Raw genomic sequence first — 19,150 nt, 5'->3', positions numbered from 1 at the left:
TCATTTCAGATATATGTTTACAATAATCAGGCAGTAGCAAAAATATGCAGGTTAGGTGAATTGGCCATGCTAAATTGCCCGTAGTGTTAGGTGCAGGGGTAAATGTAGGGGAATGGGTCCGGGTGGGTTGCACTTCGGCGGGTCAGTGTGGACTTGTTGGGCCGAAAGGCCTGTTTCCACACTGTAAGTAATCTAATCTAGCCTGGATATTTGTTAATTTAAAATGCAACTTTAGATTTCATGTGACAAATCAACGTTCTAACTCAATATATCTTATGGTTCAGGAACAGGATACTGATTAAGGATGATCAGCCATGATCATATTGAATGGTGGTGCAGGCTCGAAGGGCAGAATGGCCTACTCCTGCACCAATTGTCTATTGTTCTTTTCTCCCTCACTTACCTGATGTTTTCTGATTTGTACAACTGCAATTTAACAAAGTGCTCCTGACTTTTATAGATTAATACAAAGGGCAAAAACATAGTAGAAGCATACTATAATAGTTTGTTCTGTAATTAACAGTACCATTTACTATTTGGTACAATTGCTTTACTGTAATTGATAAACATTAATAAGATCAAGGATATCAAAATAAAATGAATCAGTTTGTGAAGAATGTTTTATTGGCATTGCATATTACTTTCAGTTACCAGCTTCAAACTTTAAAAACAAAATAGGGTAATTCCTTCATTAAAATTTTACGTACATATACATATATATGTATATATTAAAACACAGCAGTGCTGGATTAAATACTGCCAATATTTCCACGATGACAAAACTACAGTCAAATCTGACATATCCTAGGTCCCTTCAACTTATTTTAATCCAATTTTGTTAAATCAGTTTTCACCTCAAAAATATTTCATAGTAGAAAATAACAGCACTTTATAGAATGAACTGAATCAATAACTAATAAAACAAGTTACATTTTAAAATAAAGGGCACAGAGCATCTAACACTGCATGAGCCAATAAGAAATATACCAAACTACTATAAGCTATAGGAAATGATCCAGTTAACATTTTGCATTTTTACCAAAACACCACAGATTGAGAGTCAGGTATTCTGTACCAACAGTAATTTCTCCCTTTTATTAACCTGGCTGAAACTGGATTTCTTTCTTGCATTAATTTCTCCAATCTAGTTTATTTTTCTGGTTCTAAACTGGTCAACGTTTCTGAAGAAAAAAACTGGAGTACAAGGGTGACTGATTTGATAGAGATGGAAGATAAAATCTTACAGTTTGGCTGGTTTAAGAATGGGCATAGAAATCGATTTAGGAGAGCTAGGAAAAATCACTAAGCTACTTACTTAGGATTACAATGTCCGTTATTACCAGAACGCAGAGGGATGGCGTTATTTAGAATTCTGTTGCTGTTGAGACTTTCTTTTAATGCACAACTTTTAAACAAAATTTCCTGTTTTTCCATCCCATCCCACCTAACCCAACAAAAATACAAGACAAGTAGCTGCCATGCAACTTCCTGTTAGTAGGAATGAAAAGCAGTACAAAATTGACTATAATGGGGTTTCAGCAAGGCATCTGAACAATAGAGAAAACTCATTATGCAATGGGTTCAGAACATCAGACAGCTCTGGGACTTGAATCTTGATCGGCCAGCTCAGAACACAATGTAAATTGCTAGATTGCCAAGCAGCTCCGAAAACCTTGTTTTAATAAATATTGATCCACCTTCAGGACCATGACACTAAAGCTGAGTACACACTTTTGAGTAACAATGTGCTTATGTCTGGCATACACTATCTGGTGTGTACCAAAGTATGCACATTCCAAACCTGAAATGTCAAGCAATAGTCTTTAAGAATCAATGGCCATATTTAAAGTGCTCTTCAAACACTTTCTATTCTGTGTTTTGGATTTTAGTCATTTTCCAGTCTCCATTCATTAAAAATAGCTGCTCTTGGCAATCATAAATTTCCTTTGCAAACCAAAAAGGACCTACATCAACTTATTCACAAATACGCCGCAAATTTAATCTCTGCTGTTTGTGTAGCAGGTGCCCAACTGCACACTACAAAGTCAGAACAATTAGCAAAAGAAAGCTAAGGAATGGCATTTGTTCCAAGCTGCAGATTTTCATAGGCTAAATTGTGGCATTCACATGTGCATCTATTCAGTATTGGTGATTGAGAAATTCCTTTCTTGGAATTGTCAGTGGAACACTAAAGAATGAAGACATGTAAAAGAGGATTGGACAGCAGCTCCATCTGTGCGTTTAGTTCTCTCCCCCTTCTCCAGCATCAGCATCATCTGCCGCATTATCAGAGGTCCATAACTGCAAGAAAAGCAACAATTTTCTAAGCCTATATTTTTGAAAACCACACTTTTGACAATGTAGTATATACAAGTAGAATTAGTGATTAATACTGTGAATACCAAATATCATTTTTAATTGTCAGGAAACACATTTTTAAAGGTACAAAAACAATACACACACAGATGTCAAACTTTCCATTAGTTCAGTACTTGGGGGTTTCTGCAGACTTAACTATTTGTTATGGTTATTTTGCTATGTTCTGACTTCTGATAAAGCTTGCATATATAAAATTTAATAGCCATAATGATATATTCTCTCAATACTTGTATGAAGAATAATTTTTAATGTTACAATTTGCTTTAATATAGTATCATTGACAGAATAAATGATCACAGTGCTTCATGCAGAAAAATGGAGCAAGAGGATTAGAGGAGGTTATTTGAATGTATAATCAGTAAGACAGGTTTCAAAAAAATCTTTTAAACACAAAAAAAGAGATAAACATCAGCTTTGGGACAAACAGAAGGGCAAGTCTGCACATGGTCCAGACCAATGTAAACAAGGTGACATGGTGCAAATGAGGTGAATCTCAATAGTGAAAAGGTTTTGATGAAGGCTAAAAACCTCTCTTTGGTGTTTCTCACATCTCAGTTAAAGGGAATTCTGCCATGCTGCACTGTTGCAAATTCCAAAGAGAGGGGTTATTTGTACATTATACACAAGTTGAGGCAAAAAAATTAAACATTTTTCAAATGCTTGTTTATTCCGAAGCTTGCATTAGATGTCTGAGCAAGAGGTTGCAATAATTTTATTCTAGACACTGTCCAGTGCTGCAAATTTCTGTTACTTTTCTAAGTTTCAGTCTCATGCATTTAAGATTTTCTATTCCTCATGATGATTTGACAGTATAAATATTTTTATAGTATTCTTAACCATATCACTCTTATTTACATTATATTGAAAAACATGAGCATTAATGGCCTTTAAAAAATACTGTTTAGATTTTGTATGCCTCAATCTTCTCATTAAGCTCAATAGCCATTTATTGAAATATTGTTACAGTGGTTGTATAATTTCACTTACCGTCAGGTTATCTCTAAGTAGTTGCATAATGAGTGTACTATCTTTGTATGAGTCTTCATTCAGTGAATCCAGCTCTGCAATAGCTTCATCGAATGCCTGAAGACAGCAAAGGTCAAAAAATATTTCAATACTGTTGTATAAATCAGTTGCAAAAATGGGAAGAGGAAAAGGGACATAGCAGCTTAACAGAATAAGCTATTTTAGAGTGAAACACCATGATTTGGGATGCATTTTTTAAAAATGTACAGTGCTGGAATTCTGTTCTGTAATTAATGGCTTCAAGGTGAAAGTTACCGGATTTTAAAAAATATAGTAACAGATATCCAGAATACAAAAAAAATTGAGATCCTGTAGTGCACCCTTGCTAATGTAGTCCACACTTTTGAATTAATTTTAAAGAGCAAACAAAAAATCTTCCAATTTATCCAATTGTTTGTAGGACTATTGCTACAATGACTATAAATTTAAAAATAATTCGCTGAATGTGAAACAAGCTCTTTCCTACATTATTACACTCTATGTCTATCTTTCCCATTGATATTAAGGGGGTTAATCATTTGGCCAATTTTTACAGCTACCTTTAATAATATTTGATTTCCTCTTAGCCAGGTATTTATCAAATTATTTAAAGACCCACAATCCAATTAGGAAATAAACGCTTACACATTTGCTTGAATTTGTGACTTTGCACTTATTGTTTACAATTTTTTGTCATATGGTCAAGTTATACCATTATTCCACATCGCTAAATCAACCATGTTAGAATTAGACAAAACAGTGAAGTGAACAAAAACACCATGTATTAACATCTGTCTTTTTTTGTTATGAACTGCACTGCTTAAGTAGATGAGTTTCAGCTATATAATTGGAGAAAGTTGCAGAGATAAGGCAGAGCAGGACCACTGAGGAATTCAAGACATCACCAAATGTTCTAAACTCAAAGCTTTGGGAGTTGAGAGCCAACAGGCAATGAGCAAGCAAGTCTCAGCATAGGGGAGGATACAGATAGTGCAGTTTGGAAATGTGGAGTTTATGGAAAGTAGAGGATAGTGTACCAGGAAAGAAGTGGTTAGCACTTCTGCCTCACAACATTAGGGTGCCAGGTTCGATTCCAGCCTCGGGCAACTGTCTGTGTGGAGTTTGCACATTCTCCCTGTGTCTGCGTGGATTACCTCCGGGTGCTCCGGTTTCCTCCCACAATCCAAAGATGTGCAGATCAGGTGAAATGGCCATGGTAAATTGCCTATAGTGTTAGGTGCATTAGTCAGAGGAAAATGAGTCTGGGTGGGTTACTCTTCGGAGGGTCGGTGTGGACTGGTTGGGCCGAAGGGCCTGTTTTCACACTGTAGGGAATCTAATCTAATCTAAACTATGGAGACAATGATGATACTATCAGCACTTCAGAACAGAGTTAAAGTGCGTGCAGCAATAGGCAATTTTTCAGGAGTGGAAATAAGCAGTTAGAAGCTTATTTGAGTTCAAAACTAAACTTAGGATCAAACAAATCTGTCATTTCTCACTGGTCTTAGAAAAGTAATAAAGTGGAAGAAAACTAAAGGTGAGGTACCAAGTCTTCTCCAAAATTAATACAGTTTTCATGTGACAATTTATCCAGGCATAGTAAGATGCAAAGGACTGTCCATTGGTGTATTACCAAGTCACAATTTCTTGCCTTTTCCCATATCCACACACACTATTTCTATCCAAATAATTATTTGGATTCTTCTCAATACCCATTCTTCTCAATACCTATTGAATGATAACAAGGAAAAATATTTTAAAAAGGTAGTCCTTGACATTTTTTGCTTACCGCCTTGGCCAGTGCGCAGGCTTGCTCTGGAGAGTTGAGAATTTCATAGTAGAATACTGAAAAGTTCAGGGCAAGACCTAATCGGATAGGTTGTGTTGGCTGCATGTCTGTCTTACTGATATCAAATGCTTCTTGATATGACGACTGGGAGTTCTCAACAGTTTCTGTGACAAGACAGAATATAAGCCTGAAAATATCCTTCATTTTAGCAGCACTTATGTAATCACATTGCGTTTTTTTATTATCGAAAGTGTTCCCTTTCCTGTAATTTTAGTCTATTGCTAGCTCTCTTTTCCTCCCCTACTCCGTTCTCCTCTTCACAACCTGCAATTCATACCCCAATTGCTTCCATCCCTTTGCAGCGTACTTCCTCACAATTCAACCTTCTAAATCTATCAGCATTTTCTACCTATTCGACACATAATTACAAATCATATTGATTTGGATGGTGTAATCTCATACACAGCCATTCTTACAAACTCAGCAGAGGTCAAAACATCAAAGATTTTTGTATCACACTCTAATTTTCCATCATCCTCAACTGATACCAAAATCAGATTAGTATTTGAAAATTTCAAATATAATCCTTTTGACCATTCTATACAACTATATTGGTGAGTTAACATGCAGTGTCACAAATACCTTCTGTATGTTGTTTGCAGATAGTATACCGGCAGTAAAACTTACGTTTTTTGTTTTCAATTGCAGCTACTTCTGCAAGATAACGGTAATAATCTCCTTTCATCTTAAGATAGAAGACTTTGCTCTCTGAATTGGTCGAAGTTGGTATTAGATATTTATCCAGCAAATACTGCAAGAAATAAAATTATTTGTGTTATATCAGACTCTAAAATATCTAAACTCATTTACAGAAACTATAGGAATAATCATTAAAATCAAAAAAGTATTATATTTAGACTAGTTATAAATTTTATGAAACTTTTGGAAAAATACCTTACTATTTGTTAACAGAGAACTTGTATATATGCTTTGTAGCTCATTCTAAGAATGTGAACATCACTGTACAATATTAGAGTTACTCTGTAAGTTCTGATAGATTAATTTTAATATCAAATATTGCATACCAAAGCACACATGGTGAGTAAAACGTAGGCATAACAAATCTTAACTAAGCTCACACATGTGAAAACTATAAGACTTAATAACTATATGATAAGTTAAATCCTAAAATAAAACAGGCAGATACATGTCTGAGAAAAATAAATCAACATTTAACAGTGTATTGAAAAGGTAACCCAGAAACTCTATGGGATGGTCCGTTAACATACTAACAATAATGAATACCACTGTTAAGAAGAAATGAAGGGAAGACTGCCTAGAGTAATTTTGGAAATGCAGACTTGAGAATTGCTGGAAAAGAAACATTTTGTTGAAGCTTTTTGTCTAGTACTCATCAGGACAATTCACAAGAACTATCAAAGTAAAAGGACACCAAATCTTATACAGAGAGTGTTGATTGATTGGCAAGTGAACTCTGATTGGTATTGTCATGAAGAATGTACCAGTTAATGATGACTGAGTTAACTGCCCAGCTTTTTAAAATTTTAAACAAGGCAGATCACTCTAATTGGTTCATTTTTCAGAGAACATTATTTTCCCTTTGCTTTGTGGTAGTTCCTGTGAACCATCCTGGTTGGTACAAGAGGAAAAGCTCCGACAATATGTGTCTTATCTTTTACAGCAGGGGGCGGCACGGTGGCACAGTGGTTAGCACTGCTGCCTCACAGCACCAGAGACCTGGGTTCAATTCCCACCTCAGGCGACTGACTGTGTGGAGTTTGCACGTTCTCCCCGTGTCTGCGTGGGTTTCCTCCGGGTACTCTGGTTTCCTCCCACTGTCCAAAGATGTGAGGGTCAGGTGAATTGGCCATGCTAAATTGCCCGTAGTGTCAGGTAAGCGGTAAATGTAGGGGAATGGGTGGGTTGCGCTTCGGCGGGTCGGTGTGGACTTGTTGGGCCAAAGGGCCTGTTTCCACACTGTAGGTAATCTAATCCAGCACAAGGCATTTAAAAGTAGCACATAGCATGGGTTGATTTAACTCAGTTGGCTGCATGGCTGGTTTGTGATCCAGAGTGACACATACAGTACAAGTTCAATTCCCACACCGGCTGAGGTCACTGTGAAGCATTTTTCTTTTCAACCTTTCCCCTCGCCTGAGGCATAATGACTTTCAGGTTAAACCACAACTAATCGTCTCTTTGCAATGACAAAACAGCTATATGGTTTAGTAAGAACCATGTGTCTTCCCATCATGTGCTTGTACATTCCCCCCTCCAATAGTTTCTCTTGCTTAGCTTTCCAGAGTGATGTGCAAGTGATAAATACAAACACATTATACCTTTTTAAGATAATTATTTCCTACAGCAGATCTACCAGACATGAAAGCATGTTTTCTTAAAAAGATATAGCCTCAGAAGCTAAATATTTACAGTTGTGATAATGGGATATAATGATAAATTCCTTAATGCAAATAGACATTTTTAGTTAGAAAGAGGAAACTGGACTGGTTAATATCAGATCTTCGTTCTGGAGGTTCACAGAAATGGAAATGGCAGAAGAATGAAGGCTACGTTATGCAAAATAACATATTTACAATTCACAATTTATCTTCTACATGTCACCAACCAAGATCACCGAAACAAATTAACCAGTCATTTACCTCATTGCTGTTTGTGGAACTTTGAAACCTTCTGATAATTTGCTCCTCTGTGCATAAAGACCTGGATAACACTCAAGCTGCACTGGTAAGCTGCAAGTAGCATTTGCACCACGTACGTGCCGAACAATCACCATTTCCAACCAAGAGTATTTTCTTCCAGGAATTGGCCTAAACAACATTTTCTGAATTGCATCAAAAGCAAGTATATCCTTCCTGAAGTAAGGAAATCAAAGTTCATTAAGGGGGTGTGGGCTTCACTGGCCGGGCCAACATTTACTGCAATCTCTAGCCTCCCTCGAAATGGTGGTGATGCACTGCCTTCTTGAACTTCTCAGTCCATTCAATGTCAGTACATCATAGTGCTATGAGGCAAAGAGTTCTAGGATTTTGACTTCGTGACAGTGAAGGATACAGAGGGATTTGGATGGGAAATATCTCTGCTAACCTGGTCTTTCTGGATGATAGTTACAGTGTGTTTGGAAGTGCTGTCTAAGCAGCCTTGGTCAACTTCTGCAGTGCATCTTCTCGAGGTAAACATTGCTGACACTGTGTTGGTGGTGACTGTTTGAACATGTGGTGCCAACCCTGCCAGCTGCTCTGTCTTGGATCTCTCAACCTTTTGACTTTTATTAGAGCTGTACTCATCCAAGCAAGTGTGGAATAATCCACATTCCTAGCTCATGTCTTGTGGACAGGTGGACAGGTTTTGGGGAGTCAGGACATAAGTTACCCACAGCAGGATTCCTAGATACTGATTTGCTCTTGTGGACACATTATTTATATGGCTGGTATAGTTCAATTTCTGGTCAATGATAATCACCAAGTTGTTAATAGTTGGGGGATTCAGTGACAGTAATATCACTAAAGGTCAAGGGCACTGGACACAGTAACCTATAAATAGTGTCACCAATGCATTGTACAGTTATTGAAAGGCTTCATTACTTTAACACCCAAAACACCTTGCAATAAAGGCCAATACTCCATTTGCCAATATATTTGTTGTGATTCATGTACATTCATCCAGATCATTCTCTACAGCAGCATTCTGCAGTTTTTCTCCATTTACTAAATACTTTGGTTTTTCTATTCTTCACCCCAAAGTGACAATCTCATATTTTCCCACAATGTACTCATTCTGACAATTTTTTGCTGACATTCTTTGCAGACTTTTGTGTTCAGCTCAAATTCCTTTCCTACCTATCTTGGTATCGTCAGCAAATTTAATAGTATAAATTTACAGTATAATCAGTCCCATCATTCAAGCCATTAATATAGATCATAAATAGTTGAGGGCATTGCACATATCAATGTGATACTCCATTTGTTACAATTTGCCAACCTGAAAATGATCCATATCCTCCTAATTAGCTAATCCTCTATCTTTGCCAACATAATACCCTAAAAACTGAACTCCTATCTTATGTAATTATCTTTTATGAAGCATATCACTGGATTACTTTTGAAAATTGAAATACACTATATGTACGGTTATTCCTGCTTGTGACATACTCAAGGAACTTTAATAAATTTGTCAAACAATTTCCCTTTCCAAAAACAATTCTGGCTCTGCCTGATCATGTAATTATTTTCTAAATGTCTCATTACTATTTCCTTGTAACAGATTCCAGCAGATATCCAAGGTAGATGTTAGGCTATCTGAGCCTGGCTTTTTGCCTCCTTCCTTTCATGAATACTGGTACTTCTCAACCTTTTGGAAAGAACAGACTTTTCCAGAATCTTGGAACTTTGAAAGAATACAATTAATGTGTTCACTTATCTTTGCAACCACTTTGTAAAGATGCTAGAATACAGGTCATCGGGTCAGCATTTAGTCCCATTAGTTTCCTTAGTACTTTTCCCCTCTAGCAATCATGAGAGCTGTAATTTCCTTCCTTCATTTTAACATCTGCTTTTCTATTATTCTTGAGATTTTTTTCTCCCAACTTCAATTGCGAAAAAGATACAAAATACTTGGTCAACGTCTCTGCCATTTCTATGTTTCCCATTATTAATTTCTCAATCCAAACCTTCAAGAGTCAAACATTTACTGTCAATACTCTTCCTTTTTATATCCTTGTAAAAGCTGTACCATCCTTATATATTTTGCTAGTTTCTATCTCTCACACCAATTTCTCCTTTTTTTGTCATCCTTTGCAGGTTTCTAACATTTTCTCAATCCTCTGGCCTACTACTAATCATTGCTGAACTGTTGTCTTTTTTTAAAATTTGATAACATCCTTAATTTTCTTAGTTAGCCACAGATAGTGCATCCTTCCTACTGATAGTTCTCAATGAAAAATATCTTTGTTGAATGTAATGAAACATATCAAGAGCCTACCACTGCTCCTCTACCATGTTCTCTTTTAGTCTATTTTCCCATTCCAATGTTAGCCAATGCTGTCTTTACACCCTTGTAATGTAGAATGTGAAATTCTATCATTAAACGATCACTCTTATAAAGTGGATGTTTGACTATGAAGTCATTAATTAACCCTCTCATTACACATTTCCAGATCAGAAACAGTCCATTCCCTCTTCCGATGCAGAACAGTGTTCTAAGAAACTGCTCTAAAAACATTATGAACTCATCCTGCAGGCCATATTTATCAATTTGATTTGTCCAGTCAAGATCAAAGTCTCCCATGGTTACAGCAGTACACTCACGATCGCTCACCTCTTGATTTTTTCCTGAGTAGCGGAATGACCATGAAGGGGCACATAAACTCTCACCACGACTTCTTTCCTTTGCTAATTCTTATGTAATCCAAACTGATTGGATATCTTGATTCTCTGAACCAAGATTATTTTTGATTTGGAGATGCCGACATTGGACTGGGGTGTACAAAGTTGAAAATCACACAACACCAGGTTATAGTCCAACAGGTTTAATTGGAAGCACACCAGCTCTTGGAGCACAATCACCTGATAAAGGACCGGCATTCCGGAAGCTAGTGTGCTTCCAATTAAACCTGTTGGACTATAACCTGGTGTTGTGTGATTTTTAAGATTATTTTTGATTGCCTCTTTTCTAACAAAGCATTAATTATGTGTTGTAGAACAGAGGGACCTAAGGGTTCAGGTACATAATTCTTTGATGTTTACTTCACGTATACAGGGTAGTTTAAAAAAAGGCATTTAGCATGCTTGCCTTCATTTCTCAGTCCTTTGAGTATCGGAGTTGGGAAGTCATGTGGAGGTTTACAGGAATTAGTGATGCCTCTTCTGAAATACTGTGTCCAGTTTTGGTCAACCAGTTATAGGAAGAATATTATTAAGCAGGAGAAGGTTCAGAAGTGATTTACCAGGATGCTGCCACATATGGAAGGTTTGAGTAATAAAGAAAAGCTGGATGGGCTGGGACCTTTTCCATTGGCACATAGGAGGTTGAGAGGTCACCTTCTAGAAGTTTGTAAAATTATGAGGGGTGTACATGGGGTTAATGGTAGGTGTCTTCCCTAGGATGGGGGAATTTCAAGACTAGGGGACACATTTTTAAATCTCTCTCTCTGCCCCTTATGTCTTTTAAAGGTGAAAGTATTTACACAGAGTGTGGTTCACATGTGGAATAAACTTCATGAGGAAGTGATGGATGTGGGTACAATTACAATGTTTAAAAGACATTTAGATAATTACATGAATAGGAAACGTTTGGAAGTATTCTGAAGTATTTACCTTCAAATGAAACTTCTTCTGAAATGCAGCTGAAATGTACCCTTTTGAAATATGTGTTGGCTTTTAAGAAAACCTGGTTATTGATGAGAAGTGTGGCTGCAGAGGAGGAGGAAATAATGGGAATTTATAGTGATCATTTTGGAAGGTTAAGAAAATTCAAATGCTAGTTTAACCAATGCAGGAATGAGAGATTTTAATATTGAAACAATTCTGTAAAGTAAAATTGTTTGTTAAAAAATCATGAGATATCCAAGGGGAACATAAAACGATATTTTAAAAAGCCATGATTAAAAAAACGTTGTGGCAATTGTTAGGATTACTGCCAATGGATTGCATCTACAAGCATTTTGAGATACTGGAGGGAAGAAATGCAAACTTGAACTAAGGTAGGTAGGGAGATTGGATTGTGAATGTGAAACTTTGTTTATGTCCTATCTCAAAATAACAGTGTGTTGAAGACTGACAATGGGCATCAAAATGGAAAGGCATTCTATTATCAGTATTAACTTCTCCAAAATAAGAATTACAAATAGAGATTAAGGAGAAAATAATTTTTCTTAAGTTAGTGGCATTTCACCCACCTCTAGCATGATGCTACCTCAAAACCTATCTATCCCTCCCCTCCACAGTCAGCATTCTGTATTGACCTTTATCTCTATGACAACCTGATCCACTCCTCCGTCCCTCCTCACACTTCCTCACTCTCCCATAGCACCTTCTGATGCAATCACAGAAGGTGTAACACTTGGTCATTCATGAATTCCAACCTCACTGTTCAAGGCTCAAAACACACCTTCTAGATGATGACTTCATTCCAAGCCGCTACAACCCACACATAGGATAACATATACAGCAACCTGTATGCTCTATCCCTCATGAAATATAGGAAGTGGTTAGTAAGTTTACAGATGACACCAAATTGGAGGTGTAGTGGACAGCGAAGGAGGTTACGAGTACAATGGGATCTTGTTCAGATGGACTAATGGGCCAAGGAGTGACAGATGGAGTTTAATTTAGATAAATGTGTGGTACTGCATTTTGGGAAAGCAAATCAGGGCAGGACATAATGGTAAAGTCCTGGGGAGTGTTGCTGAATAAAGAGATCTTGGAGTTCAGATTCATAGTTCATTGAAACTGCAGTCACAGGTAAACAGGATAGTGAAGGTGGTAGGCAAAAGTGAGGACTGCAGATGCTGGAAACCAGAGTTTAAATCAGAGTGGTGCTGGAAAAGCACAGTAGGTCAAGCAGCATCCAAGGAACAGGAAAATCGACGTTTTGGGCAAAAGCCCTTCATCAGGGATGAAGGGCTTTTGCTCGAAACGTTCCTTTCCTGCTCCTCGGATGCTGCCTGACCTGCTGTGCTTTTCCAGCACCACTGATCTAAAAACTAGTGAAAGTAGTGTTTGGTATATTTGTTTTTATTGGTCAGAGCATTGAGTATAGGAGTTTGGGAGGTCATTTTGCATCTGTACAAGACACTAGTTAGGCCACTTTTGGAATACTGCATTCAATTCTAGTCTATAAGAAGCATGTTACAAAACTTGGAAGGGTTCAGAAAAGATTTACAAGGACATTGCCATGATTGGAGGATTTCATTTAGATTAGATTTAGATTTAGATTATGTTAGATTACTTACAATGTGGAAACAGGCCCTTCAGCCCAACAAGTCCACACCGACCCGCCATCCACCCAGACCCCTTCTCCTACATTTGCCCCTTCACCTAACACGATGGGCAATTTAGGATGGCCAATTCACCTAACCTTTCAGTTATAGGGAAGAGGTTTAATAGGTTGGAGTTATTTTCCGTGGAGTGTCAGAGGCTGAGGAGTGACCTTATAAACATTTATAAAATCATGAGGGGCATGGATAGGGTGAATAAACAAGGTTTTTTTTTCCTAGGAGGTGAGTCCAAAACTAGAAGGCATAGATTTAAGGTGAGATGGAAAAGATTTAAATGGGACCTCAGAGCAACTTCTTCACACAGAGCGTGGTGCATGCATGGAACGAGCTGCCAGAGGAAGTGGTGGAGCCCGATACAATTATAACACTTTACCTGGATGATTATAATGAATAGGAAGGGTTTAGAGGGAAAAGTGAGGACTGCAGATGCTGGAGATCAGAGTCGAGAGTGTGGTGCTGGAAAAGCACAGCAGGTCAGGCAGCATCCAAGGAGGAGGAGAATCAACGTTTCGGGCATAAGCCCTTCATCAGGAACAAGGCTTGTGAGCCAAGGGGGTAGAGAAATAAATAGGAGGGGGAGGGGGCTGGGGGAAGGTAGCGGAGATGAAGGTAATGGTGATAGGTCAGAGATGAGAATTGAGCGGATAAATGGGAAGGAAGATAGACAGGTAGGACAGGTCATGAGAGTGGTGCCAAGTTAGAAGACTGCATCTGGGATAAGATGAGGAGAGGGTTTAGAGGGATATGAGCCAAAGGCTGGCAAATGGGATTAGACGTATATAGGATATCTAGTCGGCATGGACATGTTGTGAGAATGTGAATAGGGTACAAGCAGGCAAGGAAAGGGTTACGTTAAGTTCTGAGTTTTGTGAGACAAGGGGTTCAGCTAAGCAAAACTCAGGTCAGATAAGAACTTACAGTTAACAATAGGGTGCTGAAGGCAAGGGTAATAGGTTAACAAGGTGGAAAACTAGTCATTATGTACAGCCATTTAACAATATTGAAAATATTCAGTAAGGTCAGCACACAAGGGGAAAAGTATCCATTGTATGAGTCCAGTTAGCAAAGCTAAGAATACCCATTGTATAACAGTAAAGGGCTTGCCCTCTGCTATTGATACTCGTCAATTGTAACGGTCACCAATTAATATGGTATGTTGCCTTATCTGGATGTTCCTCCATGTAAAATGACTGTATAATTCATTGAGAAGCTATTGTTCGAGAGACCGTGAACTCATGTCTCTGTGAACATGAGCAATCATTTTCTCTGTCCCTCTCTCTCTCTTTCTCTCGGGCCTGGAATAAAGGAAGGTAAAACAACTGTGTCTCTGAGTGTTTTGCTTTGACCTAAGGGGGAATGGACCGAAGTTGTACAGCTCTGTGACTCCAAATGTCTTTTCTCCTTCAAGCAACCATTCATTTTATTTTATCATGCAATCCTTAAAATGCTTGTTTTGAGAGATAGCCAATGGTTGAATAAGCCTAGTTAGACCACCAAGGACCATTGCACAATCACCAGTTTGCGATCTAACTTCAGCAACAGTAATGAGACATGATCTGAACATGTCCCAGATAACAAGACATCTTTTCTTCATGTAATCCTCCTAATCAAAAATTCCAAGTTTTCATTACTCCTATTTTAAAGCCTTTATCCATACATGACATGAATGTGGTTGACTGTTCCTCTTGGGGATTATCATGTTTGGAAGAATTTTCTTGAATATTACACTGTCTTAAGCTTTGTCCTGCCAACAATGGTAAATCTATACAAAAACAGAAATTTCTGGAAAAACTTAGCAGATCTGGCAGCAAATCTGGTGTCTGGGGTTTGGGGTTAAGGACATGGGAGAAGGTGCTTCAGCCTTAAAACTGTTGATATGGAGTCCAGAAGGCTTCAGAGTGCCCAAGCGAAAAAATGGTGTGCTATTCTTCAAAATTGCACTGAGCTTCACTGGAGCACTGCAGCAAGCCTGCGACAGAGATGTTGGCCCGGGAACATTTCTGCCAACAGAACATGGGTTACCAGAATTGTGAATGTATTCTTTTCATGGTCAATTCTCTTCACTGACACCATTTTCTCTCCAACTTTGCCTACCATTTAACTGATGGCATATGAAAATTCAAGGAATCATACCAATGTTCTTAATACAAGCAAAAGTGCATCCATTCTTACCAAAGTTCAATTTTAACCTGGTGAAGTGTGATATACCAATCATTTATTTCTGCTGGGTGATGCTGAAATCTTGGTCTTCTATTGCAGTTCAGAATTGTTTCTCTTCATTAGCGTGGTACACTATCCAGAGATGGTTTTGAAGCCTGCAACACCTAACTTTCTTACCTTTTTTAGCACAAAGATTTGGATGGCTGTTTGAGAAATGGAGTCCCTTCTGGCAATTTTCATCAACATACTTTACAACCTTGTCTCCTGACTGAGGTCACATGCTAGGATTTCCTCTATTTGTATATTCATTCTACCTAAGCAGGGATGACAGCTACATCCAATCTCTAGCTTTCTTCTCAAATACCTTGAATTCTCCAAGCCATTTTCCTTAGCAACTTGAATCAGAGTCTCTCGGTCCGGGTAGGGGATGCTACCACTGCCCCACAAAAACTGCTACACAATTACTTGTCTGACCTACAATCCTATTGACTAAGTTTAAGTGGGGGCATGCACCTGTTGTTCTTGCTTCATACCATGTTAGACAGCAAGTTCAGCAGGAAAGCAATGCTTAGTGAGGTGGTAGTCTTGAAATTACGTGTTAATGCGCAAAGACACAAATGACCAGTAAATAATTCAAACTTGCCCATGATACTGACCTTGTTCCTCCTTAATGTTGTCACAATTGTCTTAATATTACTCCATTTTGGAAACTAAGCAAAGGTGCCAGACAATGTAAAGGTCAGGTGTGGTCAATTTGAGATCATGATTTTAAGAAATAATAGTATAGCATTCCTTTAAAAAATGCTACCAGCATGGAATTTGAAGGTGTTCAGTTATAACAGTACTGGGCTCCATTTATAGAATTATACTTATTGCACTTGAAAACAGTTGTTTTAGAACTCCACTTTGTATTGCTTAATTTAGAGTTTAAAAATATCCTTGCTTTTGGTCAAGTGTCTCTATAAGATTAGAGTCAGCTGGGGGATCCAAGATGGCGGCGACCCAGCAAGACTGAGTCCACAGTGCTCTACCCAAAACTTGGGGAAAGTGGGCTATCCACCCCCACCACACTCACTAAACCATTTATAATAGTTGTTAACCTTAAATAGTTACCTATTAGTACATTTAAATAGTCTAATACTAGCTGGAAAATGAGTAAAGGGAAGGGAACAGGCGGCTCTAAGAAAGCAGGGACCCCTCCCCCACCCTCTCCCTCTTCAGCTGCAACAAAGGTGTCTTCAGCTACTTCAGGAGATTTACCAATGAAGATGAGCTTTGAGGAGATGTTTGCCAGGTGGGAGGCGAAGATTGATGCTTTTATCGATGAGTCTCGGCAGAGCAGAGAAGCACTATCAGCCGAGCTGCAGAAGCAGGGCAGAGACATTCAGGAATTGGAGTGCCGAGTCAGAGAGGTGGAGTCGAAGGCCGCAGCCTCAGAGACTGGGATAAAATCAACAGCCGACCACATCCGTTTTCTCGAGAATCAAGTCCAGAACCTAGAAAACCACATTGATGACCTCGAAAATCGATGTCGTAGAAAAAATATTCGGTTGTTGGGCCTGCCCGAGCACGAAGAGGGAGGTCAGCTGACAGCATTCTTAGAGCATTGGCTGCCACAACTTTTAAATCTGCAGGCTGGATCAGGCCAGGTAAGGGTGGAATGGGCCTACCGGGTCACAGTACGTGGGCCCGGCTCAACCCAGCGCCCACGCCCAGTTCTGTTCCAGCTGCAGAGCTATAGGGAGAGGCAGATGCTCCTGGAAGCCTCAAGAAATCTGGGAAAAGATCCCCAAGCTATGACCCACAAAGGATCCAGGATCATGCTGTTCCAGGACTTCTCCCCAGCTTTGGTCCGAAAGAGGAAGGCATTCGATGAGGCGAAGAAGCGTTTAAGGGACTTAAATATCCAGTACTCCTTACGATATCCAGCGACGCTACGCCTTAGCCACGAAGGATCCATATATAACTTCGGATCACCGGAGAAGGCTAAGGAATTCTTGGACTCTCTTAAATAAACTGTAAGAGATTGTGGACGCTGGTCTGCCTTTCCCATTATTTTGGTTTACATCCCTTCATCTTTACTTATCTTTCCCCCTATGTATGTATGTATATATATATATGTTGGGGCGTTTGGTTAATGTTGATGGGGAGAGGTGGTTACCTTATTCTATTTTACTTCTGTTTTTAGGAGCGGGGTTGTTTTTCTTTCCCCTGTTATTTTGTGGTATTATATTTAAGTATTACATGTTGAGATTGTAATCTTATAGTTATATATGGTATTAATATTCCCAAATATATTTAGATGTGGGTGTGGGTGGGGGTGGGGTGTTCACTGTTAACTCTAGCTTTATATTATATTTGAATTCTCCTCATTTTATTGGGGAACACCTGGGTCAAGGGTGGGGCACTGATTGGAAGAGGGTAAGATGGACTGTGGGAGAGGAAGTGACGCTCCCTGGGAACAAGGGAGAAAATCTCCAATTCGGGATGTTTTATATTTTTTATACTTAGAAAGAGTTTTTTGTTATATTGTTTTGAGTGTATCAGAGAGTCTTTACTTTTGTAAATCTTGTAAGCTCCATGCTCGGGATGTTCTAGATAGGGTTTCCCCTCCCGAGGGGTCTCGGATCTGTCCAGATGATTATGGCTGAACAGTCGGTTAAGTGGTGCACCTGGAATGTCAGGGGGAGTAATTCGCCAGTTAAAAGGAAGAAAATATTATCAAATCTTAAGAAGGAGAGAGTTGATATAGCTCTCCTACAGGAGACACACCTGTCGGATAAAGAACACTTAAAATTACGACAGGGCGGATTTGATCAGGCCTTTTTTTCCTCTTTTAATTCAAAAAGCAGGGGAGTCGTTATCCTTGTCCGGAAGAACTTCCCTTTGAAAATTCTAAATCAGATAAAAGACGAATCTGGACGATATATTTTGATTAAAGCCCTCATAAATGGAGAGGAATATGGGATCTTAAATGTGTACTGCCCCCCGGCACACCCCTTTAAATTCATAACGGAAGCTTTTTCAAAACTGATGGCCTTTGGTGCCCGTCATACAATTATAGGGGGAGACTTTAATTGTATTATGGATCCGGAAATAGACAGGATTCCCAAGAGTGCCGCTGGAGTATCTCCCAGATCTAGACAACTGGCGGACCTGAATAAAGAATTAGGATTGGTAGATGTATGGAGATGTCTCCATCCACAGGGTAGAGATTTTTCTTTCTACTCTAATCCACATAAATGTCACACAAGAATTGATATGTTTTTTGCCCCATCGATTTTTCTAAACTCTATAGCAACCTGTAAAATAGGTACTATAGCAATCTCTGACCATGCCGCTGTATACATGGAAACTAAGGTAAAGAACAATGGGACATCTGCTCGGCATTGGCGTATGGACCCCTTCCTGATAAAAGATAGCAAATTTTTAAAGTACTTCTCCCAAGAACTTAAAACTTTTTTAGAAATTAATACTGGTACGGCTAGCAATCCGTCAATGATGTGGGAGACCATCAAAGCTTATGCACGAGGTTTGATCATCTCCTATTCAGCGACCCAGAGGAAAATGAAGGGAGAGCAACAGCGTCTGCTCGAAGCTCGCCTAAAAGCAGCCGAAACAGCATACGCTGATAGACCTTCTATCACAAAATTGCAGAGGATTACAGCACTTAGGACAGCTTTAAACACCGCGCTTACTCAAACGGCTAAAAGGGAAATATTATTTGCGAAACAAAGATTATATGAATATGGCGACAAACCGGGTAGATACTTAGCATT

General features: G+C 38.7%; 1 protein-coding gene across 1 annotated transcript in view; it reads right to left on the bottom strand.

The window, feature by feature from the left end:
* Positions 1-602: 602 nt before the first annotated feature.
* LOC132830162 (14-3-3 protein beta/alpha-1-like) overlaps positions 603-19,150 on the bottom strand; it is a 35,355-nt gene continuing 16,807 nt past the window's right edge. The window contains exons 2-5 of the mRNA XM_060847697.1: positions 5,864-5,987; positions 5,177-5,340; positions 3,367-3,462; positions 603-2,301 (exon numbers count right to left, since the gene is read on the bottom strand). Coding sequence (XP_060703680.1) covers positions 2,242-2,301; positions 3,367-3,462; positions 5,177-5,340; positions 5,864-5,987 — 444 coding nt within the window. The 3' untranslated portion in view covers positions 603-2,241. The remainder of the gene's footprint in view (positions 2,302-3,366; positions 3,463-5,176; positions 5,341-5,863; positions 5,988-19,150) is intronic.

The sequence above is a fragment of the Hemiscyllium ocellatum genome, chromosome 30, assembly GCF_020745735.1.
Source record: "Hemiscyllium ocellatum isolate sHemOce1 chromosome 30, sHemOce1.pat.X.cur, whole genome shotgun sequence".
Taxonomy (NCBI): Eukaryota; Metazoa; Chordata; class Chondrichthyes; order Orectolobiformes; family Hemiscylliidae; genus Hemiscyllium; species Hemiscyllium ocellatum.
The sequence above is the reverse complement of the archived record's forward strand: the minus strand, read 5'-3'. Positions and strand labels throughout refer to the sequence as shown.